Source organism: Ochlerotatus camptorhynchus, unplaced genomic scaffold, assembly GCF_037179485.1.
Source record: "Ochlerotatus camptorhynchus isolate MF236.1 unplaced genomic scaffold, CSIRO-AGI_Acam_v1.1 ptg000141l, whole genome shotgun sequence".
Taxonomy (NCBI): Eukaryota; Metazoa; Arthropoda; class Insecta; order Diptera; family Culicidae; genus Ochlerotatus; species Ochlerotatus camptorhynchus.
Window position 1 is genome coordinate 4,197,311 of NW_027040631.1, and position 20,448 is coordinate 4,217,758.

A 20,448-nucleotide genomic window follows, 5' to 3' on the forward strand; every position below is an offset into this window, starting at 1 on the left:
TAAGAGAATTATGCCAAAAAAATCTTGCCAAATTCTCTTAATAGAAGAGGTTAAAAATTTGCATCAAAAAGCATAAACGTAGGTACAGTTCGGTAGGCTCAGATTATGTGATTGATGTGTTTTCCCTAATACATATTTCATTTCCGCACCGCTATCATCTCCAAGAACATCGAGGACAAATTTCCACAGCATTGTTCTAAACTGGCTTCCACGCTTCCAACCAATCGGTCCTTTTCAGGACCACAAATGACTGATAAAAAAGTCGTCCAAACATTTTAATTTATATTATACTCTTGCTGTGACATCAAAACTACCTTTCGTAATCCTACGTCAAATCTACGGTCATGTCTTGGATACAACCTTAGGATGTGTAATGCAGGTCAGGTAAATCGACGTGAAGATTTTTAGAGTGGCTTTCAATAAGAATGACATTACTCTAACCATATATTCAACATCTCCTACACAAGGTATTTGTCATCGCTTAAATAATCTTAAAAAAAAAAATTGAGTAAATTTGGTGTATTATTAATTCATAGAGAATCTCAGATGAGGGTATTCACGGTGTCTCTAATAGAACATTATAAAAAAAAAATCAGTATCTGTCAATCACCCACCAAACGAAATCTTAGGTGCTTTGAGACACAACACGTTCTATCGGGTGTCATTCCATACATTTGTTCCAGAACCTCTCGACACTAGCCTCATATGAAGGGCCAGCCAAAGCTTTCGTTTGGTGGGTGTTTCAACTATACAGATTTTTGTTTATACTAGTTTCTTTCAGAGACACCGTCAGCTTAAGAAAGAAATGACGTAGTGTTTACTGTAAATCCCAACGCCCAAATCCTGCGTGATGATGGCAACTCCAGTCTAGGCCATCCGCTTACGATACTGCTTGATCCACATCTGGATATTCTGCAGATGAACCTGCCTTGCTACGAGTACCGATCCGTTATCATTAGGGTCCTCAGCGCGCAAGTCAACATGATGCGCACCCTCCGGTATCAGCACAACTTTGATATTGTTGTTGCTGGTACGTAGAACGCCCCCTCCAGACCATGGATCCATCAAGCCATTGCTGAAAACGATGTTAGATGCCCCCCTTAAAAATAAAAAGAAAAATCGTTCAGTAACTCACAACACCCACATCAGTTTACCGTTTCCAACTTACTCCAGATATTGCCCCCCGTAAATGGTCATCGCGACATTCTTCTTCGGTCTCACCCCAAATTTCTTGAAACAGTCGTCGGAAAACTTCTTATCGTCCCACGGTTTCTTCGGGAACATGTCCTTCCCGGAACCTTCGGAACACATCGGCATCCACATCTCCGTACACGATTGGAACTCCCACCCGGAAGTACCCATATTGTCATCGTAGGCACTGTCGATGTTCAAACACTTAGTCTGACCGGTGTAGTTTGAGTAGATACTCACCGCCTCCTGGAGGCGGCCAATCAACTCCAGTCCGGTAAAGTTCTGAGCCAAACGGCCACAGAATTCTCTCACCGGGTACGCCGGAACCGGTGCCAGGAAGGACGAATTGTACGGATAATTGATCATGGCCAGATTTCCATACACATCGGCGAGATAATCGAAAAAGGTTCCTGTGATATCGTCCGCCTTGGTGATGTTGCCACAGAACTTGAACTTGTCCTTCAAGACCTTCAGTCCATCGGCCGTCGAGGAATAGTTCTTCAAGACATCCCACGATCGTGCAATATTCTGAGAACATTCCTTGGTGTAGGCAACGCTGAAAACGGACGTCAAAATTTGGTTGAAAATGCCACAATCCGTATCGAATTGGCGAATCGGTGCCGAGGAAGCGATTGCACCGGACACCAGATGTGGGTATTTCATGCGAAACCACGCGGCCAACATTCCACCGTAGGAACCACCGAATGCTATAACCGGTCTACCGCGGGTGGACCGATTGGAAGGATTGATTTCCGCTAGCAGTTCAGCAAAATCCGCCAGAGCTTGCTCCGAGCTCAAATAACCCAAATGCTTCGGAGACTCGTACGAAGCGTTACCGAAGGGGAGGGTTTTACCGTAAAAACGATGCTCCGCAAATACGAGCGATGCTTTCAGCTTGGGAGCAATTTCCCACATAAATCCCGTATTTTGAGCAAAATTCTCGATGTCGCCTTCATTTCCGGTGTAGAATAGGATTGGGCCCTTGCCGTCTGGATTGTACGTATCATTGACAAGGTATCTGCAAGGAAAGGGGGCGGATGATAGTTTAGGATATTGATCACCCGGTCGTCAATAAATGGTCTAACCTCATTTTGAATGTGACAGTCTCATTCACGTACGTGAAATGATCCAGTGGAACATCTAAGTATTTTACTTGATATTCATATTTAGCACTTATCTGGGTTGCAATCATACACGTAACAAGAATTCCTAATAGTAGGAAGTGTGCCTTACTAGCTCCCATGGTGTATATATTCGAGATCTGCAAATTAATTAAATTAGTTGGATCGAGTAAATTCACATTTTATTTAGCGTTCAACTTTTACCATTGTAAAATAGGCACTATGAGTGATTAAATGGAGAATATGAAAGCACCGAACAGCATATCTCACAGCGACACAGCCTTTTGCTTATCAATTATTAGCAATGGGAATATTTTCCACCAACCGTATCAAAACAATAACAAGAGTGATATATGGCGAAATACAGGCACTACCGGCACTACGCAGAATGAACAGAAGGAAAGTACCTAGCTTTCTTCCTCTTGCACAGCTGATACACCATTAAAATCAAGACGAATGCCGATGCTAATATGGCACAGCAGCAACAACTGTACTTACAGTAGCCGAGATTTAATCGGGAGAGAGCAAGAGATTAGCACAACACTGAGAGAATGAGTGACTTGTGAGAGCTGTCAAAACGATTGTACACAGTAAAAAGATACATGCTTTAGAGCATCGCCACGCCGGCACCGGTGGTGTAGTGGTAAACGTGACTGCTTTCTAACACCCCGATGGGTTTGGGTTCAATCCCAGCCGAGGTCGGTGGGATTTTTCTGAGGCATAAAAATCTCTGGTCACGTCTTCCTTCGGAAGGGAAGTAAAGACGTTGCTCCCGGCCCATGTGTGTTTGAATGGGTGCGATATCCTACGCAGGTGTGGAAGCTGTCTTCCTGCACATTCGACTGCCGTCAATGGATGGCAATCGATGTCCGTCGGTGATTGGCACTAGATTGCGGAACAGAGACCGACGTTAAATAAAGAAAAGAAGAAGAAGAGCATCGCCGCGGAAGTCCCTAAACGGCTCTTTAAACGGGGCCCTACCAACAATCAGTGTTCGGAAAAACTCAAAAACTCAAATCTCATGCTTGAATTTATGTGCCTATGAGTTTCGCCTTGCAATAAAAAATTCAACGTCGCAAAAATCACCGATGAGTTTTCAGGTTCAAAAATTCATTGCTTTATATTTTGGCGTTATTCATTGTTATTACTATTGTTTGTGCATCAGGGGTTGGAAAACTAACACAACATGCATAGGCATGTATCAATTCACGTTTGAGTGGTTTTTATGAGTTTAAAGCTGGAATGATTTTTCGGCGTTGTGAATATGCATGAGAATCTCAAGCGTGTATTTTGTTTGTCGCATTCGCACGCGAGTTTATTCTCGCAGGGAGGCTCAATTAATGAGATTTGAGAATAATTTTCGAATAATTTTCCGAACTCAGCCAACAATCAATACGAAACTAACGATTTAAAATTGGCTCACTACTTGACTAGCCTATTGGTTCCAAGCCAATCGATTAACGTACCCCATTCTATTCAATATTCTAGTACTACACAATGTTTGTTTTGATTCGCTATGAAAGTTTGACAAATAAAATGAGGGGTTATTGGATTTTCCTATGTTTCGAGGGGTGAATCGATTAGCTTGGGACCGAAGATAGTACCAGAGCTGAGCCAAAAAGTTGAGCACGTTTCTTCGGGACCTACTAGTCTTAGAGTTACCTCTATGGCCCTACACTGATAAATTGAACTATTTCCATTTTGCTTGAAATTTAATCAATTTGACATTAAACTCAGTTTAATCAACAATCAATACGAAACTAACGATTTTAAATTGGCTCACCACTTTAGTAGCCTATTGGTCCCAAGCAAACGGTTAACGTACCCTATTCTAATTGAAATTCTATTACTACACTATGTTTGTTTTGATTCGCTATGAAAGTTTGACAGATAACATCAGGGGTGTGTGGATTCATGCAGAACATGCAGGGGTGAGTGAAATAGCTTGGGACTGCTTGGGATCGTTGTTCTGGTACTGAGTGAGCCAAAAATAATAATGATTTTCTTCGGGACCCAGTGGTCTTAGAGTTACCTCTATGGTTTAATCATATCGAACGATTAAAAATTAATCCTCTCTTTCTAAAAAGTAAGCATCTGATATTAATCCCATGATTTGAAATTTTATATTAGGTCTTTTACTTCTTGCTTTTTAAGCCTTATTAACCTCCGCTTTATCAACAATCAATACGAAACTAACGATTTTAAATTGGCTCACCACTTTAGTAGCCTATTGGTCCCAAGCAAACGATTAACGTACCCTATTCTAGTTGAAATTCTATTACTACACTATGTTTGTTTTGATTCGCTATGAAAGTTTGACAGATAACATCAGGGGTGTGTGGATTCATGCAGAACATGCAGGGGTGAGTGAAATAGCTTGGGACTGCTTGGGACCGTTGTTCTGGTACTGAGTGAGCCAAAAATAATAATGATTTTCTTCGGGACCCAGTGGTCTTAGAGTTACCTCTATGGCTTTATGTTCTATAAATCTAGTTGCTAATGTTCTCTAGGTTTGTCTTACATATACATATATGCAGGAGACATCAACGAGGACGAGATTGTAGTCTTTCGACGTCAGAGCTCTTTTTCCCAGTGTTCCGGTCAAGGAAGCGATCAACCATAGAGATTGCTAAAGTATGATTGTGTTAGTAATTTGTTTTCATCGGGAAAATTTTTAGCTCTGAAAGATTTTTTCCCGATGAAAACATTTCTCGTATACGTATACGCTACCTAGTGTGTGTACGATAAACGTCAGCAAGCTCTATTAGGAGGACTGACTATTAACACAACGAGAGAATGCAGCATGGAGAAATAAGGTTCGAACGTTTGAGGTACACTGAACCAAAACATCCGCAATACTTCGAATGATTATTGCATTGCTCGAGCCCTTTAACAATATGCATTCGAATTTCGGATGATTTTCTTATGGTTGAATTCGTCGTCAGATGATTAACATCCATATGACTGTCAACGAAATACAGGATGATTTTCGTTTGAAAATTAGCTATAAAACATACGGCACTCAGAGGACAAACATTTAAGAATAGTGTGACATGCAAGTGCTTTTAATTAGATTTATAATTTGATTATGTATAATTCCATACTGAATAACCATAATAAGCCATTCCATCATGGATACAAAAAACTTTCGTGGTGGAGAAAACCTCCTCCACAACGAATTAGCCAAACATTAGTTTTCATCCTTTACCTTTGTTCGTAACAGCTCTGATAGCGATGCCTATGCTTCCACCTCGTTTGTCAGCTCAGATCAGCAAATGACGTTCGATAGAATTATTTACATCATCGTTTTGAATGATTTGCGTTATGGGGCTGATCCAAAACCATATCCATTTCCATTTAGTATGACAGTCATTCTGCAGAGAGCATTACGCATTTCAACTGAAGGCCCTATCCCTTCTCATAACAATTTTCATCCTGTTATCTAGAGGAAAATCATCGGATTTCAAAACAACCGTCATCCGTTGCAGATATCCCAAGTAACCAAAAGTTCCGCATTCAACACTTCCAAGTTCCATAAAGTTCAAATAAAGTTCCGACAAAACATTCAAGTTCCATAAAGTTCGAATAAAGTTCTGACAGAACTTTCAAGTTCCAAAAAGTTCAAATAAAGTTCCGACAGAACTTTCAAGTTCCATAAAGTTCAAATAAAGTTCCGACAGAACTTTCAAGTTCCATAAAGTTCAAATAAAGTTCCGACAGAACTTTCAAGCCACATGAAGCAATCCGCACAAATCTTTTTTTTTGTAACAAAATTTAATGTACGTAAATATGAAATAATCAGTGGCCCGAATAAATCATAATTCTTATATTTATGCAACATTCTATCCAAAAATAAAAAATAAATTAAAAAGTAATTTCCTGGATTCGAACCCGTGTATTCGGCATGTGATCTACGATTGCTAACCACTGCGCCACAAGTGTGATGGAATACCATGCGGGCAAACACCAATTTAAATTCATCAAGGTGTTGTGTTTCGTATTCAAGTCAGTCAGCTGGCTCAGAAAACTTCAACAATAGGCGGGACAACAGCTCACTTTAATATATTTCAGATGACGTAGTGGTTCGTGCTGAGACTCTCACGCAGAAGGACGGAAGGACTGGGTTAAATTCTTCAAACAGCTCCATTACTACTACTAATGCTTAATCAATACACATTAATAACTGCCTTTAGAAATAGCTTTCATAAAAGTGCGAACTAAATATAGAATTGGTGTAGAGGACAAAAACCTTTTTTAATTTATTTTCTAAAAGTTCCGTTCAAGTTCCGCCAGAGGCTGCTTAGAATGCTCTTCAATTATGGTACCGGAACTTTCAAGTTCTTATAACGACTTAAAAATGAGGCTGCTTAGAATTCAATAGACCACCTTCAACCAAGGTGCTTAAGCCATAAATAGCCTTTTATCAGAACTTTTGGCTACTTGGGATCATTCGAAAAAGCGATTTCGGTGATTTGTTTTGAATGGTCTGAGGTTTCATTCGATCAGAGGATGATGTTTGTGTACAGTGTAATGTTATGAACAACTTCAATGACAGTTGTCCAGCAGTGCTCCCATTTTATTTACAACAATCCAATGCCTACGAGATTGTGCCGAAGGTGTGCCGATGGAAGCTATGTCCTCAACCGTGTATATTGCAACAAAGCAGGCAAGCAATATATCATTATCCTTCTTCAACTCCGATCATGCTACAGTAGCCGTTCGCTAATTGGGGCACGACTGCACCCCAATTATCGAATGGCATTCGCTAATTGGGGGGTGTCGACAAGTGTCAAAGTTGACCGGGGGGCGCTTGACTCGTTTGTTTTGGTTTTCAGTCTTTCGTCTGCTTAACTGATGCTGTGAGCAGCTATGTACTTAGTTTTTGTCTTGCGTGAGTGTAAATTGAGTGAATCGATTGAATATTTTGTTGAGTTATTTCCGGCGCTGGTAAATATTTGTGCATTCATACGTTGTTTGTAATGTTGTAGCAATTATCCTCCTGAAATTTTTTCAGCTTTCACAATGGAAGGAGTATCAGCTTCCAGTTCCGGAGTGGATAATAAGCAAGTCGTGAAACGGAAGCACACTACGCTTACCTTGGCTCAGAAGGTGAGAATAATCGAGGAATTTGAAGCAGGAAACGGTTCCCACGAAATATTAGGCAAAAGGTTTGGTGTCGGAGCATCCTCGGTCGGTCGGCTTGTTTTATGAATTAAATTGATTTTTTACAAAAAATATTTTGTTTTTCGTTATTTTTTATCAATCATTGAAAGACCTCCCAAAAAATATGACATCAAAACGTCAGCATGATTTTGACATCAGATTTTGACGGATGACTGCTTTTTAATTGGGTCGCGCCCCAATTAGCGAACCCCCAATTAAAAAGCGCCCCAACCAGAAAACCCCCAATTAGCGAACTTCCACTGTATATTACAGAGCGAGTTTATCGTGGTAGTAGTATCAACAATCAATACGAAACTAACGATTTTAAATTCGCTCACCACTTTAGTTGCCTATTGGTCCCAAGCAAACGATTAACGTACCCTATTCTAGTTGAAATTCTATTACTACACTATGTTTGTTTTGATTCGCTATGAAAGTTTGACAGATAACATCAGGGGTGTGTGGATTCATGCAGAACATGCAGGGGTGAGTGAAATAGCTTGGGACTGCTTGGGACCGTTGTTCTGGTACTGAGTGAGCCAAAAATAATAATGATTTTCTTCGGGACCCAGTGGTCTTAGAGTTACCTCTATGGTAGTATCAAGCATTTTGTCTTTACCGGTAATACTATATCAGAACCTTTCCATAATATATCTAGTGTTCCACAGGGCAGTCATATTGGATCTTTCTTTCTTGCTGTACCTGAATGACGTCAACCTAGTGCTCACATGTTTTAAGCTTTCGTATGCCGACGACTTGAAACTCTATTATATAATAACCTGCAAAAAAAGATGCACATTTCCTTCAGAAAGAACTTGACCTTTTTTTTCCAAATGGTTAGTTGCGCACCGTATAAGTTTGAATGCCAACAAATGCTCAGTAATTTCCTTTGGATGTAAACGCTTTGTCATTTCATTTGATTACACCATTGCCTGAACATCACTAAAGAGAAAATCTACAGTTAAGGATTTGGGTACTCTCTTAGATTAAAATCTTTCTTTCTACATTGGAGAATGCAGTTGTGATCTGGGCTCCTTACTATCAGAACTGCATACAGCAAGTAGAAGCTCTCCAACATAAGTTTTTTTTTCGCTTTGCTCTTCGACGTATGCCTTGGAATGATCCATATAATCTTCCTAGATATGAAGTTCGTTGTAAACTAATTGACCTTGGCCTTCTGGAGCTTCGTAGGAATGTCACTAAAGCTTCTTTCATATCGGATGTTGTTCAACCTCACATAGATTGTCCTGCAGTGATACGTGAGTTGAATTTTGATATTGGGCGTCGTACCCTCCGTTCTCACCAATTTATTCGTATATCGACATCCCGTACTCATTATGGCTATAATGATCCTATTAGTAGTATGTGTCGTGTATACAATGGTACCATGTCTTTGACTTTCATCTGTTAGTTCAATTAATAAAAAATAGGATCCGTGAAGTGTTAAGTTCGTAAATTATAGGTTGTAGTAAGAAATAGAATAAGATGCTGTTTTGTTTGAAGCAAGAAATCAAAAATATCTCAAAATGACAAGCGATCAACGAGCCGAATGATAATGCTATGTCTCAAATGGAAAGCAATGATTATATATTCTTCTTCCCTTTTTATCATGACCAACTGCCAATATAGCTCGCTCGGACCAGTAGAAGGAAACTACCAAGCTGCTTCACGATGTAACGCCGAAGATGATACATGTCCGATCAAGCAATGTCATCAACCATGTTGCAAAAAGCAGACAGGCTATATATTATAATCCTTCTAAACCTCCTATCAAGCTATATTACAGAGAGAGTATATCGTGGTAGAAGTAGCAAACGATATGTCTGTATCGTTGGTTGCTTTATGTGTTTGGATTCGCTGGTCTTAAGTTAATACTGTATCATTTGAAATCTACTGTTCTTAAAAAAGCTGTGAGGTAAGCTCCACTCAAATGGGCCTTCCCCTGCTTCCAATAAAGAATAAAGAAAGAAAGAATTAACTTAGATTTCTCAACAATTTGCTCCATATTTTTGAGATAAGTGTTTCCAGTAAAGACTTATGATCAGAAAAAGAAAAATTACCGTTCGCTTTATGATCCGCAGCCCGCTATTCGTCTCACAGCTCCATCTCAGCTTCTCAACAAAACTTGAAGTTTTTTATTTATATTAGGATTTATCGGGGGATTTATGTAGCTAACCTCTGTTACGAATGGTGTTCAACACGCCAAATCGTCCATTGGAGGTTTCCTTCGCCAGCCTTGTAGTCTGCGAAGGGTCTGCATGTCGCTTTCTACTTGGTCGATCAACCTTGTCCGCTGCGTGCCTGTTCTTCTTGTTCCTGTTGAGTCGCTTTCTAGAACCATTTTCACTGGGTCGTCGAGCGGCATTCTTACGACGTGCCCAGCCCACCGTAGTCGCCCAATTTTTGCAATGTGAACGATGGATGGCTCTCTCAGCAGCTGGTGCAATTCGTGGTTCATTCGCCTCCTCCACGTTCCGTCATCCTTCTGCACTCCATCGTAGATGGTACGCAACTCGTTCCGTTCGAAAACACCAAGGGTGCGTTGGTCCTCCACGACCATAGTCCAGGTCTCGTGGACGTAGAGGACAGTCAACTTCGTGCAGCGGCGAATTTTATTCGACCGGAGCGTCGTCCGGAGTCCAAAGTAGGCACGATTCCCTGCCATAATGCGTCTTTGAATTTCTCTGCTGGTATCATTTTCGGCGGTCAGCAGTGAGTCCAAATACACGAACTCATCGACCACCTCGATTTCGTCACCATCAATCTGAACTGGGGGTGGGAGGCTACCATTGTCTTCCCTAGAACCTCTTCCTTTCATGTATTTTTTTCTTTGATGCGTTGATGGCAAGCCCAATCCGCCTAGTTTCAGTCTTCAGTCTGATGTACGTTTCCGCCATCGTCTCAAAGTTCCGTGCCATGATATCGATGTCATCGGCGAAGCCAAGAAGCTGGATGGACTTCCTGAAGATCGTGTCTATCCCTGCTCTTCTCATCACACCTTCTAACGCGATGTTGAATAGCAGACACGAAAGTCCATCACCTTGCCGCAACCCCCTTCGAGATTCAAAGGGACTCGAGAGTGTCCCCGATACTCGAACAACGCACATCACTCGATCCATCGTCGCCTTGACCAGTCGCGTCAGTTTATCCGGAAATCCGTACTCGTGCATAATCTGCCATAGCTGATCTCGATCGACTGTTTCGTATGCGGATTTGAAAACGATGAACAAACGATGTGTAGACACGTTGTATTCGCGGCATTTCTGCAGGGCCTGCCGAATCGCGAAAACTCGGTCCGTGGTAGCGCGGGCACCCATAAATCCCGCCTGGTATTGCCCCACGAACTCTCTTGCAAATGGTGACAGGTGGCGGCATAGAATTTGGGAGAGTACCTTGTGGGCGGCGCTCAGCAGTGTGATCGCGCGGTAGTTGCAGCAATCCAACTTGTCGCCCTTTTTGTAGATTGGGCATACGACTCCTCCGGTAATATCTCCTGCTCCCAAATCTTGGCAATTACCCAGTGCAGCGCTGTAGCCAGTGCTTCACCACCGTATTTTAATAGCTCACTTGGTAGTTAATCTACACCAGTTGCTTTGTTGTTCTTCAGCCGATCGATCTCCTCCTCAATTTCTTGAAGATCAGAGGCCGGTAGCCTGTCGTCTTCTGCGCGTGCTCCTAGGTATGTTGCCGTGCCACCTTCGTTTTCTGCTGCTTCACCGTTGAGGTGCTGGTCATAGTACTGCTTCCAGAAAGTTACCGTCCATATCCTTGCTTCTTAGCTTCTCGTAGAACTTCCGTGTGTCGTTTACGCGGTACAGATTTTCCATCGCCTCGCGATCCCGGTCTTCCTGCTGACGCTTCTTCCTTCGGAAAACCGAGTTTTGTCTGTTCCGCGCCTGTCTGTATCGCCCCACATTCAATCTAGTGCGGTGTTGCAGCATTCTGTTAGTGCTTATTTGCCATCCAGATAATATTCTTTCTTAGTTCAAAATCCGTAACGTATCGGCAGCCATTCAGACCCTGAAACAAAACAAACAAACATATTGTTCATTAAATTTATATCATTACCGTTGTAATGATAAGTAAGTATTTTTTTCATTTGTCAACAATGTGCTCTATATTCTAGGATTGGTATATCAACCACTTTGTCAACGAGCTTTTGAAGCTGTTGAAAATTTGACGATCTTAAAAAACAGAACAGTTTACTTAACATCTATTTGATTGTGTACGTGAATAGTCATTTAATTATCTATGATTATCAATTCAGTTCAAATTAAGACGGAAGTTGTGAAATTACCACCAACAATAAAACTGAACACGTCGCGCCTTAAAAATGGGTGTTATATTCTTAACTTCTCTGCAACTATTATCGCTCGACTGTAGTTTATCGATAATAATAATAAAATAGATAATAATAGGTTGTAATAATAATAATAATACACGGCTACTGCTGCAAATGTGTGTGTAATGCGTGCGGTGAAAAGAGAAACAATCGCTATTCTTTACTGTACCGTAAAATTGGAAACAGGTGCTTCGGTTAAACGAACAACGATGCATCCGTTTGCTAGTTTGCCTTTTATCTTCTGCTGCCCTATAATTAAATGCCTTGGAAATGTTTCTACAAACAAAGATAGGTAGCCCTAGCAGTAAGGTGATACTTTGCGTGATTCCATAAGTTTATCGATAATAATGCAAAGCAAGTGCCCGATATCAGAATTCGCTATTTGACTTTACTTCAATATAGTGATACGCGCGCATTGGACGACGTCGCCGAGTTCCTCTCTGATATAGACCGAAAATGATAACCCATGGACAATTTCCGCTGCTTATTCAATTATTCTTGTATTCAGTTAAGCCGTAGACAAAACGAATCAGTAACTTATCGCCATAATTGACATATCAAATAAGAGCATCGCTGATAACGCCCATTCCAAAAATAGATGTCGGTTGTTTTCGACCGACATATTCTTTTATTTTTTTTTCCTTCCCGTTGGCAATATGTGCTTCTTCATATTTTTGGTTTCCCTCTATTCTCAATACATAATTTTCATCTTGCGGGATTTAACAGTGTATAAGTCAGCTTGTTTCGTTTTCCTATATTTGCATCATAGTGGAAGCGGAAGAGTTTCGTTTCATTTTCCTTTAAATTCTGCTGCGAGTTTACCGTACTCATTCTCGTTTTGATACTAATCTACATTTCTAAAAATGTCCTACTAAACTACCGTGTTCAGAAGTATCTTGTCCAATTTATATTTTTTTTTTAATTTTTTGTTTTGTTTTTCTTCTTTTCAAATCATTGATTTTTTCCCGGCTTTGCTTTCCGTTCGGAAACAAAATGCTTACCGATCGGGTCTATTGTTCTCGAACTGAATACTTTTTTTTTCAACTTTTTTTCGTCCGAAAAATGCGTTACAATAGTTTATTTTGTTTTAATACGCACAATACTAATACCTGTAGTAGTTTGGTTTGAACGGGCCGGCTTTGTTGAGGCCCATGTAGCGAGCCTGGTCATCGGTCAATTCCGTCAGATGGGCATCCAGCGTGGGCAGGTGTAAACTGGCAACGTACTCGTCTGTTGGATTGTGAAATGGACAGGGTTAGAAATTGCCGATATTCTGATCATATAAAGTAAATTCGTTTGCTTGGGAACTTCACTAGCTGACATTCAGAAAACTCCAGGTTGCATTAGATCAGTAGTATAACGAAATGGTGTTTTCGCATACATAATTAACAACCTGATAGTCCCTTCAAACCATCAGAGCAAAAACAAAACTTTCGATGGATGTCGTTGGTCTGAGTAGAAGCAAACTTCTCTAGCACAAACATCAAAATCAAGCTAGTGATTAAGATCAGTAACGGGTTCCATGCATTTTGTCATATAGATTTTAAATAATTTTCCGATAGTATAAATCTATATAACCAGCATATAACACTTCATCACCCAATTACAACCTTCAAAACGATAAGGCTGTTTATGATGGGGCTAACGGCTTCCGGTTCACACAATGGAATCGTACAACTTTGATTAGTAAAATAGCTACAACATCGCCAGAACATCTTACCCATCTTCTTCGGCAGCAGATACACGTCCGCCTTGTACCGTCCGGGCGGTGCGTTGAACAGTTCAATTAGTGCCAGTGCCTGGGTAGCGGCCGTGATCGACGCAACGAACGATGACACGCTTGAGCAAGACAGGTTCACCAGCCGTCCCTCGGCTAGCAGGATGATACGTTTCCCATCGGGGCCAGGCCAAATGATGTGATCCACCTGGGAACGCATCTTCTCCCACTGCAGTTCCGAGGTTCGCAGACTGTTGACGTCGATCTCCGTGTTGGAATGGCCCATGTTGCACACGATGCAACCGTTCTTCATCTTGTCCATGTGCTCACGGGTCACCACGTTCTTGTTGCCGGTGCACGTGATCACGACGTCAACCGTCCTTATCACCTCGTTCAGCTTGACCACACGGAACCCATCCATGCAAGCCTGCAGGGCACAGATCGGATCGATCTCCGTTACGTACACGATACAACCGAGCGCCTTCAGGGCTTGAGCACAACCTTTGCCAACCTCACCATACCCGCACAGGACGACCTGCTTACCACCAATCATAATATCCGTGGCACGCTTCAAACTGCAACAATCAAATAATCATCAATCAATGCTTCAATCCAAAATAATCCATCAACTAGTACCTATCAATCACCGACTCTTTGCAGCTGTACAAACTATCAAACTTGGTCTTGGTGATGGCATCTTTTACATTCATGGCCGGCACCGTCAGCTTGCTCGTCTTGGACAGCTGGTACAAGCGATGCACACCGGTAACGCTTTCGTCCACGATTCCCTTGATCATCTTGAACATGACCGGGTACTTCTTCAGCATCAGATGCGTGGCATCGCCACCATCGTCCAGGATCATGTTCGGTTGCCAGTTCTCTGCGTGAACACATTTGTCGATGCACCACCAGAAATCTTCCTCGATCTCACCACGCCAGGCGAAGATCGGGACGCCACTTTCCGCCAGGGCAGCGGCCACTTCATTCTAAATGGAAAAGTACAATACAGCAAACAGAAAGGACAAGCTGATAAATAATTGCCCCGAGCAATTCATCATAGACATTCTAATCAATGCGGTTTGAATTGCCCTCAATTTTTCGAGAATGGGACCACTTGACGTACGAACATGAAACAACACTCATCACAGCTTCTCCAACAAAAGCATACAAACCCCGTTATCATATCTGATAAGACGACGACGGCGGCGACCATTCGCTGAATGTTTGCTCTTGCAGCAAGCCGAGTCGCGGGGTTGCGAAAAAAACAAAAATTACCTGTGTCGAGTAGATATTGCAGGCAGCCCATCTGACGTTGGCCCCGAGGCTAATGAGCGTCTCGATCAGGACGGCCGTCTGGGCATTGATGTGTGTGCAACCGACAATGTTCGCCCCCTTTAGGGGTTTGTCCTCGAGGGCCTGCTTCCGCAGGGCCATAATGCCGGGCATCTCCTGTTCGGCAATTTCGATCTCATGCCTGCCGAACGAGTGCTGCTTGATGTTCCGGACGCAGAAATCGGCGAACGCCTTGGAGTTCTGTTGCACCTTGTCCCGCGGCGACAGATCGTCCTCCTCGGAGGAACTCTCGGTGTATGAACCTATGGCCAATGGGGAAACGGGTGGAAAAGTTATTAGGAATTGTTGTAGGGGGCAGTAGAAGTAAAGGAAGTAAACAGACGTGATTGGGTCAGTTGTTTCTTGACAATAACTAAACAAATTCTACTTGGGCGTAATTCTTGAGGATCCTAAACTAATTTTTCATGGAAGGCCTCCCAGTTTCTCTAATGCCGCGGATACACTTGGATGATAAACTATGAGCATGAGCATTATTTGTATAATAATTATGAACACTATACAACAACTATACAAGTGTGACCATGGATGTGCTCATAATTTATTATGCAAATAATACTCATGTTCATAGTTTGTCATACAAAGTGTATCCGCGGCATAACAAATGTCGGAAAGGTCTCATATGCAGAAATCAACAGAAATTACTATAGAAGCACTCTGAACTGATAATCAGTTTTCTTAACTATCAAATGAATGAAAGTTCCCTATATTTTCTTTTGACATTCCTGGGTCATCTTATTTCTTAATGGATCTTCTCTTAACTCTTGAAAAATCAGCCATTATGAGCCATAATGGCTGATTCGTCAGGGAATAAATCTGGGGAGCTGAACTAACCTTTATAACGACCATTTTTGGAGGCTGTCAAATTTATCCTTAAACTTATACAATCGCCAAGGGGTAATCAACTCTTCCAGTTCCGCTTCGCTCACGTTCAAATGAGAATAAAGCTTAATGTTTGCCAGAATCCATAAAAGAAATTTAAAATGAAAACACAATCACACAAGTATAACTTCAGGGTTGCCAAACTCATGATTGGTAGCACGTTCGGCACAGCTAAATCTCGTGGCACACATTAGGGTGTGCAGAGTTGAATACCCCTTGACAATCGTACAATTTCAAACCAGATACCAATATTTACACGCTTATTTTGGAAACCTAAAATACAAACTGTTGCCTTTCAAGCTGCAATGTGGTAGCTAATCAAAAGATTATCTATAAAAAAATAAGTAATTGGGAGTTCATCTCAGCAGTCATGTTTCCAAAAATCCTTACAAAATCTTCCCAAAATTGTCTTGAAATTATCACGCCAAAGATGTTCTCAGAATTACTCTCAGAATTGAATACCCTTTGTATTCTTCTCGGACTTCCCTTACATATCTCCTCTGAATTCATTTCAATTCATCCACAGCATATGGTTCGAATTCTGCTCTGAATTGCATTTTGATTCTCCTCCTAAATGCTTGCAATGCTCTTAACAAATTCCATGAAATTAGGTTTCCTTCGAAATGCAATCCCCTTGGAATTATGCAGTGATGCAAAATATCATGACACTCACATGACAGTCGTCTTCGCATCAACCGACTATCGCTGACAGAACGTTTTGTCACGCAGTGAGAGGTAGAGCCATGGCAAACAACAATCACCAGTAATGGTCGCTGCTAACAAGCAAAACGTTACACTCGCCTATGCATTCCAAGTTCGTCTCAGCAGGACTGTGTGAGTTACAAACAAACAGGCAAAATTAAATGGTAGCTGCTGGGCTCACTCACCAACACACTCACATATGCAAGCAAAGCAGCAACTGCTTCAAAACAAGCACAGATGAGTACCGTGATTGTCAGGAATGACCAGATCGGCGATGGATCACAACCGAAGACGACATTCACCAGTTGCTTTTTACTTATTTCGTCAACTTGATAGATGGTCATGGAGAGAGCTTCGACGAGCACATTGATAGAAATGTATAAAGCGTTACTATCATCAGCTGTTTGACGATCGTGATTGTGATAGGTCACAACTCGCAAGTTCCCTCAGAACTCCTAACAATCCCCACTTTAATTTATCTACAGAGAAGCTTGGCAAGTTTAGACCAAGACAAAATCGAATCACTCATTTTTAAGTTCAATCTCTCACGTTCAGCCTAGTAGCAGCGTTGGGCCTACGAACATTTGCCATGATTCGTTAATTTAGAAAATCCTGAAACTTAGAGGATTTCACTTTAAAAAAAAAAAACGTAATTCTGGGAATTGAGTCGTTTAATTTTGAAAAATTAATCGGTTATCATATCATGCTTCGTTTTCTGTGTACAATGATATTTTTTCGATCCCATAGACTATCTCGATTTATAATCGAAATTTAAAGCAAAATAATCACTTCGCTTTTTGACACATAACCAATATATTGACAGCTCACTCCATACACCGAGGACACTAAGATGGGTTTTTCTACTAATGTAATACAGTGCGATCCGAGGGGGGCGACACATCTAAATCTCAAGTTTAGATGGTCAACAAATCTCACACTAGCGAATCAATCTTCGAACAATCTTCTTTTATTTGTCGCATCTACTTGCATCGCTCATCAATTTTTTGCAGGAAATCTTCAGAATCGTCATCAATCTTCTTTCTATCTACTCAGCGTGCGCGCAGCTAGCCACAGCAAAACACAATCTTTTTTGCATCGTAGATAGAATCGTCCCTCTCGGTGCGATCCAGTGCACTAAAATTGATAAAACTTTCAATTTCGGTTTCATGTTTAATGCAGATCTGGCTGGAAGGGAGAAGCAGACTCTAAAAATATGAACGTCAAAAGCAGCCAGAATCAAGCTGTCACGAACTGTCATTGGGAGCCAAGCAGTTAGATGATGCTTTTCTTAAAGTTGAACAAGAATACGCAAGGTGGTATTGAAATCTAGCGTAAAGTAATTTATGAAAAACTGTCGTTTCCAGCTATCTTATTCATTGGAAAATGTTTATTAACACTCCGAATACGATGCCTCCGAAAAACGTGTAACGGCAAGTTTGCAATAGCATAACTTAGCCATTTCTTAATGAATTTCAAAAATTGTGGTACCTCTAGAATTTCTAGGGTCTGTAGATTATTTTAATTGTGAAAAAAAATTTAAAATAGGGTCGTCTACTTCATTCAAAAGCGAAAAGAATCGTTACACGTTTTTTTTAAAAAGGAGTGTTTATGGGTTTTGCAAGTGGCCTAAGATCCATTAATTAGATTAATGGGCACAAATGTTCATAATTAGCCAGAATACAGTCAAGGTTCCTATATATAGATCATATAGACAACGAAACGGTCCTCCGGAAGATTCGGAACATCCGTAAAATTGATCAATCCACGAAACTAATCATAGAGCTCCGCGGTTTTTTCGAAAACATTAGGAACTGTTTTGGTTGTTCAACTGGTTGTATGGAGATTTTGGGCAATGCACAACTAACTGTTTGAATTACCCTAGATTAGGAACTGTAATCTAAGAAAAAAATGGGATCATGACATAAACACGCACCCGGATGGCCATGGAAGCGTGCTCAGGAAGATCCGAAAAAATCTGTCAAAGTAGTCAATCCATGAAACTGATCCTAGAGCTCCGCGGTTTTTTTCTAAAACACTTGGAACTGTGATATAAGAAAGAGTTTGGGTTTGGAGTTTTCCGGAACATCCGTAAAAGTGATTCATCCATGAAACTGATTCTAAAGCTCCACGTTTTTTTTTTCGTAAACACTAGTAACTGTGATATAAGAAATAATATAGGGTCGTGAAATAAACAGGAAGATCCGAAAGATCCTTAAAAGTGGTCCATCGATGAAACTGATCCTAGAACTCCAGGGTTTTTCCAATAACATTAGTAACTGTGATATAAGAAAGAATTTGGGTTCATGACATAAACACGGACCCAGATGGCCATAGGACCATCCTCCAGAAAATCCGAAACATCTGTAAAAGTGGTCCATCCATGAAACTGATCCTTGAGCTCCGCAGTTTTTTTTTTTCGAAAACACGTGGAACTGTTATATAAGAAAGAATTTGGGGTCGTGACATAAACATAAACCCGGATGGTTATGAAACCGTCCTTCGAAGGATTCGGAGCATCGGTAAAATTGATCCATCCATGAAACTGATTCTAGAGCTCAGCAGTTTTTTTAAATACCTTGGAACTGTGATATAAGAAAGGTCGCTACGTAAACATTGATGGGCATGAGACCATCCTCTGGAAGATCTGGAACATCCTTAAAAGTGGTAAATCCATGAAATTAATGCTAGAGCTCCGCAGTTTATTACAAACAACTGTGTTATAAGAATAAATTTGGGGTCGTGACATAAACATGAACCTGGATGGCCATTGGACCGTCATTCTGAAGATCCGGAACATCCGTAAAAGTGTTTCATACATGAAACATACGTTGAAAACTTCACAGCTCGAAAGGTTCTCGAGAAAACCACGAAGTTCTAGAATCAGTATCATCGATGCATCACTTTTACGGATCTTCCGCAAGACGGTTTCATGGTCATCCGGGCTCCTGTTTATGTTACGACCCCAAATTAATTCTTCTATCACAGTTCCACGTGTTTTCGGAAAAAACCGTGGAACTAATGAATCAGTTTTATGGATTGACACTTTTACGGATGTTCGGGATCTTCCAGACAACGATCCCATGGCCATGCAGGACCCAAAATTCTTATATCACAGTTCCTAATGGTTTTGAAAAAACTGCGGAGCTCTAGCATCAGTTTCATTGGTTGACCTCTTTTCCGGATGTTCCGGACCTACCAGAGGACGGCCCCGTGGCCATTCGAGTCCATGTTTATGTTATGACCCCAAATTCTTTCTTATATCACAGTTCCTAATGCTTTCGAAAAAAAAAACCACGGATTTCTAGGATCAGTTTCATGGATTGACCATTTTCAAGGATGTTCTAGATCTTCCAGAGGACGGTCCCATGGTCTTCTAGGTACATGTTTATGTCATGACCCTTAATTAATTTATATATGACACTTCCACGTGTTTTTGAAAAAAAAAACGTGGGGCTCTAGGATCAGTTTTATAGATTGAACACCTTTACGGATGTTCCGGATCTTTTGGAGGATTGTCCGATGGCCATCCGGGTCCATGTTTATGTCATGAACCCAAATTATGTTTTATATCACAGTTCCGTTATATCCAGGTTCCATATATAGGAATCATGACTGTATTCTTACTAGTTATGAACATTTGTGCCCATTAATCTAATTTATGGATCTTAGGTCACTTGCAAAACCCATAAACACTCCTTTTAAAAAAAACGTGTAACGACTCTTTTCGCTTTTGAATGAAGTAGACGACCCTATTTTTAATCTTTTTACAATCAAAATAATCTACAGACCCTAGGAATTCTAGAGGTACCACAATTTTTGAAATTCATTAAGAAATGGCTCAGTTATGCTATTGCAAACTTGCTGTTACACGTTTTTTGGAGGCTTCGTAGTCGGCGTAAAGTATTTTACCCACCGTATTCGGAGTGTTAAATTCATTCATTCAATATACTCAAATCAACATTAAAAGATACAATAAACCA

General features: G+C 40.9%; 2 protein-coding genes across 3 annotated transcripts in view; both read right to left on the reverse strand.

Annotated features, from left to right (window-relative positions):
• Nucleotides 1-546: 546 nt before the first annotated feature.
• Nucleotides 547-2,775, reverse strand: LOC135700700 (lysosomal Pro-X carboxypeptidase). The gene is made up of 4 exons (XM_065221279.1): nt 2,517-2,775; nt 2,277-2,452; nt 1,169-2,209; nt 547-1,099 (listed from the first exon to the last, which is right to left on the reverse strand). Exons 1-4 carry the CDS (start codon nt 2,517-2,519, stop codon nt 868-870), a joined length of 1,452 nt encoding a protein of 483 aa, XP_065077351.1. The 5' UTR covers nt 2,520-2,775; the 3' UTR covers nt 547-867.
• A 9,023-nt stretch (nt 2,776-11,798) lies between these two features.
• The window catches only part of LOC135700748 (adenosylhomocysteinase-like 1), a 34,537-nt gene continuing 25,887 nt past the window's right edge, over nt 11,799-20,448 (reverse strand). For both annotated transcript variants that reach the window (XM_065221377.1, XM_065221378.1), the window contains exons 3-6: nt 14,810-15,129; nt 14,171-14,520; nt 13,538-14,109; nt 11,799-13,047 (exon numbers count right to left, since the gene is read on the reverse strand). In XM_065221377.1, the coding sequence (XP_065077449.1) occupies nt 12,920-13,047; nt 13,538-14,109; nt 14,171-14,520; nt 14,810-15,129 (1,370 nt within the window). In that variant the 3' untranslated portion in view covers nt 11,799-12,919. The remainder of the gene's footprint in view (nt 13,048-13,537; nt 14,110-14,170; nt 14,521-14,809; nt 15,130-20,448) is intronic.

Bases quoted from the DNA above. Each gene is read 5' to 3' on its own strand.
- LOC135700700 (XM_065221279.1), bottom strand. The intron at 2,210-2,276 runs GTTAGACCATTT...CTTTCCTTGCAG, and splicing joins ACTGTCACATTCAAAATGAG to ATACCTTGTCAATGATACGT. The intron at 1,100-1,168 runs GTAAGTTGGAAA...TTTATTTTTAAG, and splicing joins TACGGGGGGCAATATCTGGA to GGGGGCATCTAACATCGTTT.